General features: G+C 39.1%; 1 protein-coding gene across 1 annotated transcript; it reads left to right on the forward strand.

Moving 5' to 3' along the window:
• Positions 1-905: 905 nt before the first annotated feature.
• On the forward strand, positions 906-8530 carry LOC113325271 (cytokinin hydroxylase-like). The gene is made up of 4 exons (XM_026573473.1): positions 906-1233; positions 6975-7207; positions 7302-7927; positions 8101-8530. Exons 1-4 carry the CDS (start codon positions 906-908, stop codon positions 8528-8530), a joined length of 1617 nt encoding a protein of 538 aa, XP_026429258.1.

Genomic DNA, 8530 nt, shown 5'->3' on the forward strand with positions numbered 1-8530 from the left:
CGCCTGATGAACTATCTATCAGCATAAACTAGTAAACATATTTATGAAAAGCCTAATTGATAGCTTGAAAGAAATGTAAGCATGTTGAATAGGCTGATATCCGTGAAAAAAGAACAACACGTTATACACAAGCATAAGAATGTTATAGTAAGGTTAGTCATGACTTAATTATTTGCAAACGTGAAAGATGAACAACACATTTATATTATTCAAACAATGCAGCAAAATGGAATTTTTCTAATATAATTTTAAGTCATTAACTAAATAAAGTAGCTTTCCCGAATATTATAGCATTGCCTACCTATATATTTTTCTCTTTCTTGAATATTAAAGAGAAAAGACCATACAAGAAATCATAAGATAATGTACTCGTATCAAGAACAGGATTCCAATAAGTGTCCTTATCGCAACACCATAAAACAATTATTGGTGAAAATACCAAACACGCATTATCTGCTGCAGCCACCATCACGCCAGGATTTACTGTTGCTGCCGTCCATGGTGAAAACTAATTAGTTAGGCATTCAAATGGATAGCGATCCCCAAAGTGCATGACACTGAAAGCGACATAAAGAAGTTCATGCCGACATAAACAGTTAGTTGGGCATTCAACTGGATATCTATATCCAAAATATACATACGCCCAAAATGGAAATAGCTTTGTATACCAAGAGATGGAAAGTGATAAAGAATGATATATATACATCAGTGAAAGCTCTAGCTGCCTAGCCATCAATGGTATAGTGAGTAAAATTTGTCATCTATCTATCTATCTACCTATATAAATATTCAGATGGATAGATCAACAGTCCATCCAAAAAAAAGATAGATAGATCAACCATATCTACATTCTAATACAGATACTAGATTGCAGACTTAGCAATCGCTTTTAGAGTGTGAGAGAGATGGAATTTACTGATTTATACAAACGTTCAATTGCAGTTCAAGGAGTGGTATCAGCTGTTGGCCTTTTGATTCTTTCGTCAGTAGTCGTAGTAATCTATTCATGTTGGATTTCACCAATTCTCGCTCACCGCAAGCTCAAAAAGAATGGATTCGAAGGCCCTCCACCAACTTTCCCGCTTGGGAACATTGCTGAAATGAGAAAAATGGTCGCGGATAAGAAAAGGCTTATAGTGTTACCTTTGGACGATCATTATCAATCTCTTGACATCAGCCATGATATCCACTCCATAGTTCTCCCTTACTTTGCTCGATGGAATGGATTGTATGGTAAGTCTTTTAGCTCATTCTAATCTTCCTTTGTTGCACTTGCACCCAGTAAAACGGCACACTCATGACACAATCCTGCATATGGAAGAAACTCATATTGACTGTCTTCTACCGCCTTATGGTGGGTGTGTGTGGCGGGTTTTTTTGTGTAGTTTTATTCTCGGTCTGTAAAGACCTTTTGATTAATTTATCTACTTTATGTGTGTCGATTTTTTCTTTAAAGAGACCACTGCACTTTTCAATGCAGGAACTTTGCATGTGATCAAAAGAAAATATTATCTCATGCACTCTTGTATAAGGATTTTTTCACAATGTGTGTATATATATATATATGTTGAGATTGATAATTAGAGGTATGATACCAATGTGGCAATGTGTAGTGAACTCTGGATCTGAGTCTCTTCTCATCCGAAATTGGGGCACCTTCATAGTTTTATCACGACAGAGTTTTTGAGTCCTTGTTTCCAAACTTTATACATTTTAATCCAAGAGTTGATGAAGATATTAGGCATTTCAGACTAACTTGAGAGATTCGTGACAGTCTCAGCCTTAGATCAAGACTCGGGGATTTCTGCGAGATCTCCATAGTCTCTGGATAGATTGACTACGTTGTGCTCCATTTATTTCAAATTTATGTTAATTATTCTGAGAGAGAGTGTAACTATTAGGAGAGTTATATTTATGGGCTCGAGACTCTTGGATTGAGACCCATCTTCACAGTCTCAGTTTGAGACCCAAGACCACAGTCTCAGTTCACAGTTATCACCACTGTTATGGACAGTCCAATGATTCCACTGTGATGGACAGTCCAATGATTCAACTGTTATGGACAGTCCATTGTAAGGTCGAACTCTAGGGTTGTATATCTTGTATAAGAGGCAGATTGAATGAATGAATGATATACGAAACTATTTTGATATATGTGTTTTACAAAATCTAACATGGCATCACGAGCCAAAGTTGATTAACACGAATAAACCCTAGAACAGTAACCATGGCGGATGATACAGAATCATCTAAAAGAGGAAAAGAGGTAGAAAACAACATGCAAAAGAAGAAACCAGAATATCATCTGGGATCAAGTGATGGACCAGGGATTATCATCACACCTATTGTATTAAAGGGAGCAAACTATGATGAATGGGCTAGAGCAGTGAGAAGATCATTGATAGCCAAACGAAAATTTGGTTTTGTTGATGGAACCATCAAAGAACCAACAGAACCTGAGGAGTTAGAGGAGTGGATTGCAGTGCATTCGATGCTGGTCTCTTGGATCAGCAATACATTGGAGACAAATATTAGATCAACGTTGGGGGATTATGATGATGCGAGCATGTTATGGATGCACTTGAAGAGGAGATTTTGTGTTGTAAGTGGAACTCGGATCTGCCAGTTGAAAGCTGCCTTAAGTGAATGCAAACAGAAGAAAACTGAGGAGGTTTCAGTGTACTATGGGAGATTGAACAAGATATGGGATGAGATGGTGACGTACATGAAGATACCAAAGTGTAGCTGTGGCCAGTGCACGTGTAACATTGCAACACAGGTTAGTACGTTGAGAGAAGAGGATTTCTTACACTATTTTTTGATTGGTTTGGATACCATGTATAGCTCCCTGCGTGAACAATTACTGGCAAGAGAACCACTGCCATCTATAGATGTGTCTTATCAAGCTGTGGTTAATTCGGAACGTCTAAAATTGGGGGAAGGAGTTGTGTCGTCTCAGACACAGGAAAATATTATGGCGTTCAAGGTTCAGTCAGATCAGCGTCCATACAATAATATGTATGATCCTAACAAATTTTGCAAGCATTGTAGCCGAGAAGGGCACTCAAAGGAAGGGTGTTTTCAGCTGATTGGATACCCGGAATGGTGGGGTGACAGACAAATAGGTGGAAGAGGATATGGTCGAGGAGGCCGAACTGGTGGTAGAGCTGGTGGTAGAGGACGTGCTGGTGCCGGTTTTGTGAACAGCAGAGGAGGTAGAGGACAAGACAATATACGTGCGCATAATTTGAACATCTCGGGAGCAACAGCATCATCTCATCCTGCCACTGGATCTTCAGGAGATGCATCAGGACTGACAGGCGTGACTGCAAGTCAAGTTCAGCAGGTTCTTGAATATTTAAATTCAAGAAAAATCAGTTCCCAACTCCAAGGTAAGACAAATCAAACATCCTGGATTATAGACACAGGAGCTACAAATCATGTCACGTGTAAAAGAGATGATATGATAAATGTAAAGATATTAGAGCATGTTCAGTGGGACTGCCGGACGGAAAATATGCTCACTCTGAGAAAATAGGAACAGTTATTCTTCCTGGTGGTTTGAGATTGGACAATGTGCTTTATGTGCCACAGATAACTTGTAACTTGATTTCGGTTACACAACTCATTGATGAGGTAGTATGTAATGTTCAATGTACTAACACTTTATGTCTTATACAGGACCGGTTGACGAGGAAGGTGATTGGAGTGGGTGAGCGACGAGGTGGACTATATATGTTCTGTGGTGTGCCTCCAGTTAAAGTGCTTACGGTGAGTGAAGATACGTATGAGCTGTGGCATCAGCGATTGGGACATCCATCAGAGAAAGTGTTACAACAGTTACCAGGTCTGGGTAGATTATTGAAGAAAAATAATGATGCGTGTGATATTTGTCCACGTGCAAAACATCGTAGAAGTAGTTTTGCTAGTAGTTTGAGCAAATCCAGTTGTAGTTTTGATTTGGTTCATATAGATTTATGGGGTCCTTATAAGACGTGCTCGTCTTCTGGAGCACAATATTTTTTGACAATAGTAGATGATTTTTCAAGAGGTGTGTGGATTTATTTAATTCAAAGCAAAACTGAGGTTGCAACAATATTTCTTAACTTTATTGCGCTTGTGAAACGTCAATTTGGTAAAGAAATCAAAATTGTCAGAAGTGATAATGGAACCGAATTTAATGCATTGCGTGGCTACTTTAAGACTAATGGAATAGTTTTTGAGACATCCTGTGTAGGAACACCTCAACAAAATGGAAGAGTTGAGAGAAAACATCAGCACATAATGAATGTGGCAAGAGCTTTGAGGTTTCAAGCAAATTTACCGATCAGATTTTGGGGAGAATGTGCTTTGACAGCAGCGTATTTGATTAATCGTACGCCTACACCGGTTCTAAATAACAAAACTCCATATGAAGTTCTATTTGGGAAACCGGCACCATATAGTCAGTTGAAAGTATTTGGTTGCTTGTGTTATGCACATGATCAAAGTAGTAAAGGGGATAAGTTTGCAAGTCGAGGAAGAAGATGCGTCTTTCTGGGTTATCCTTTTGGGAAGAAGGCATGGCAATTATATGACTTAGACAAGAGACAATTTTTAGTTTCAAGGGATGTAGAGTTTCATGAACATCAGTTTCCTTACATATCTAGGGTACCTGATCAGCCAACTGAGACAGTTCAGGCTAATAATGACGTGTGTTGGAGTGATGATGAAGAAATAGTGCAGCAAGAGAACCCAGAAGATATTACTGAGAACCCAATATACATTACTGAGAACCCAGAAGACAATACTGCGAACCCAGAATATATTACTGGGAACCAGGAAGGTATTACTGCGAACCCAGAAAACATTACTGAGAACCCGGAAGACATTATTGAGAACCCTGCAGATAATACTGAGAACCCAGAATATATTACTGAGAACCCTATGGTCTCGAAGGAAGTGACGGACGATAGTATGGGTAAAGGAAGGAGACAGAAGATTCCGTCTAGTAGGCTCAAAGGTTTTGTAACGCACACTGTACGACAAAATAGTCCATCTCATGCTCACTCTCCACAATCGTCATCCTCAGGTACGCCGTATCCTTTGACATATTATGTTAGTTGTGATAAATTCTCTACAGTTCATAAAAAGTTTCTTGCAGCAATTACTGCTGGGTTTGCGCCTAAAAATTTCAAAGAAGCCATGAAGTATCCAGGATGGCGTAAGGCAATGGCAGAAGAAATACGAGCTTTGGAAGAACAAGGAACATGGGAATTAGAAGAATTACCGCCGGGAAAGAAAGCTCTTGGTAGTAAATGGATTTACACAGAGAAGTATGATGAGAATGGACAGTTGGTGCGGCTCAAAGATAGACTGGTGATCTTTGGGAATCATCAAGTAGAAGGGTTGGATTACAATGAGACATTTGCACCAGTGGCGAAAATGACGACAGTGCGGACTTTCCTAGCTGTGGCAGCAATTCAGAATTGGGAAGTACATCAGATGGAAGAAGAAGTGTATATGAAAATACCACCTGGATTTTCTCAAGGTAAGTCTAATATGGTGTGTAGGATGAAAAAATCTTTATATGGTTTAAAGCAGGCACCTCGGTGTTGGTTTGCAAAATTGTCTGCAGCTTTGAAGAATTATGGGTTTCGGCAATCATATTCTGATTATTCTCTTTTTATCATGACTAAGGGAAAAACCCAACTTAATGTTTTGGTCTATGTGGATGATTTGATTGTTGCGGGTAATGATTTGGTTGCGCTTGATCAATTCAAACGTTACTTGGGACAATGCTTCAAGATGAAAGATTTGGGAAAATTGAAGTATTTTCTGGGTTTGGAGGTGGCACGGAGTGCACAAGGTTTTTATATGTGTCAACGCAAATATGCGTTGGATATCATCATGGAAGCAGGTTTATTAGGTGCAAAACCTGCAGAATTTCCAATGGAAACTAATCACCGTCTTTCTTTGGACAAAGGAGATTTGTTCACGGATGTGGAAAAATATCGAAGATTGATTGGGCGTTTAATCTATTTGTCCGTGACTCGTCCAGACCTAGCATATTCTGTTCATATTTTGTCTCAATTCATGCAACTGCCGAGAATAGCACATTGGGAAGCGGCTCTTCGGGTGGTTCGATATTTGAAGAAGAATCCTGGGCAAGGAATTCTGTTGCGCTCTGATAGTGGTCTTAATTTGAAAGGATGGTGTGACTCTGATTGGGCTGGTTGTCCCTTAACTAGACGCTCGTTGAAGGGTTGGTTTGTTCTTCTTGGGTATTCTCCAATATCCTGGAAAACTAAGAAGCAACATATTGTTTCTCGTTCGTCAGCTGAAGCGGAATATAGATCTATGGCAGCGGCGACGTGTGAATTAAAATGGTTGAAAAAATTACTGGGTGATTTGGGAGTTCATCATCCACATGGAATGCGTCTTCTCTGTGATAGTCAATCGGCTTTGTATATTGCTCAGAATCCAGTTTTTCATGAACGAACAAAGCATATTGAAGTTGATTGTCATCTGGTTAGAGATGCTATCGTGCAGAAGCTTATTACGCCTTCTTACACTCCTACAACAGTGCAATTGGCGGACATTTTTACTAAATCTTTAGGGAAAGCTCAGTTTCAGTTTCTTATGTCCAAGATGGGCATGTGTGACCTCCATGCTCCGTCTTGAGGGAGGGTATTAGGAGAGTTATATTTATGGGCTCGAGACTCTTGGATTGAGACCCATCTTCACAGTCTCAGTTTGAGACCCAAGACCACAGTCTCAGTTCACAGTTATCACCACTGTTATGGACAGTCCAATGATTCCACTGTGATGGACAGTCCAATGATTCAACTGTTATGGACAGTCCATTGTAAGGTCGAACTCTAGGGTTGTATATCTTGTATAAGAGGCAGATTGAATGAATGAATGATATACGAAACTATTTTGATATATGTGTTTTACAAAATCTAACAATAACACATGCCCTTCGTTTGCAGGAAAGGTGTTCGCATATTGGTTAGGCACGGAGCCATTTTTGTACATATCAGATCCTGAATTCATAAAGCTGATGTCTTCAAGGGTCTTGAGTAAAAATTGGGGAAAGCCAAGAGTATTCAAAGAAGATAGAAAACCCATGTTCGGTAATAATGGAGTTGTAATGATTGAAGGTGAAGATTGGGTTCACAATAGAAACATAATTACACCTGCATTCTCACCATCAAATTTAAAGGTGCGTCCATACGTATACTATGTCAATTTGCCAAATGCTACGGATGTCAATTTGTATTGATCCATTATTATCTTTCCTTTATATACACATACAGGCCATGTCAAATGTAATTGTGGATTCTGCAACTACAATGTTAGATCATTGGAGTAACATATTGGATTATAACAACAGCAAGCACGAGATCGATGTCCACAACGATATAACAAAAATGACTGCGGAAATTATAGCAAAGACAAGCTTCGGTAATATCCTTGTTAATGAAGAGAACGGCCGGAAAGTATTTGAGAAGCTGAGAGCATTGCAATTAGCGTTATTCCAGTCGAGCAGATTAGTAGGTGTACCATTCAGCAAATTCATATACCAAAAGAAATCACAAGAAGCAAACAAACTGGGGGAAGAAATAGATGATATTCTTGTATCGATCATACAATCAAGAACGGAATCTATGGGTAATAATAAGGACCGTGGACAAGATTTTTTGGGAATTATGCTCCAAGATAATAGCAAAAATAAGAAACTAAGTGTTGAGGAGTTAGTTGATAATTGCAAGACTTTATTTTTTGGTGGCCATGATACAACAGCTTTGGCACTCACATGGACTTGTTTCTTACTGGCTTTGCACCCACAATGGCAAAATTATCTTAGGGAAGAAATTGAACAAGTCTTGGGAGGAGGACAACTGCTTCTGGATGATCCCACAGATATCGTAAAACTAAAGAAGGTACTAAATAATCTTTTTTATTTCTTTTAATTTAGTTATAGTCAGTGGTGAGTCTGTTTCCATTTCAAGGTAGTTCATGGGGATGTCTGTGTAATTCTACCTCCAGGGGACAATTATTTCCTTGCAAATCGAATTTCAATAACGTATTAAACTATCTTGAATCCATGCTACCGATGGGATGGGTGATGAATGAAGTTTTGCGATTATATCCGCCAGGACCAAATGTCCAGAGACAAGCAAGGGAAGACATTCAAGTTGCTGAGCTCATAATTCCTAACGGAACAAACATATGGGTGGATTCTGTAAGTATGCATCACGACTCGAATTTGTGGGGGAATGATGTGAATGAATTCAAACCAGAGAGGTTTAAAGATGATGCTACACATGGAGGATGCAAACACAAAATGGGGTATCTGCCATTTGGTTTTGGTGGGAGAATGTGCGTTGGAAGAAACTTAGCTATTATGGAGTACAAAATCGTTTTAACTCTATTACTGACTAGGTTTTCATTTACTCTTTCCCCGAGTTACAACCATTCTCCTGTGATCATGCTTACTCTTAGACCGACAAATGGTTTACCTCTCATAATTCAACGTATTTAA

Source organism: Papaver somniferum, chromosome 11 (assembly GCF_003573695.1).
Source record: "Papaver somniferum cultivar HN1 chromosome 11, ASM357369v1, whole genome shotgun sequence".
In the NCBI taxonomy this organism is placed as follows: domain Eukaryota; kingdom Viridiplantae; phylum Streptophyta; class Magnoliopsida; order Ranunculales; family Papaveraceae; genus Papaver; species Papaver somniferum.

Bases quoted from the DNA above. Each gene is read 5' to 3' on its own strand.
- LOC113325271 (XM_026573473.1), top strand. From the start codon at position 906: ATGGAATTTACTGATTTATACAAACGTTCAATTGCAGTTCAAGGAGTG. The intron at 7,208-7,301 runs GTGCGTCCATAC...ATACACATACAG, and splicing joins TCTCACCATCAAATTTAAAG to GCCATGTCAAATGTAATTGT. The intron at 7,928-8,100 runs GGTACTAAATAA...ATCCATGCTACC, and splicing joins GATATCGTAAAACTAAAGAA to GATGGGATGGGTGATGAATG.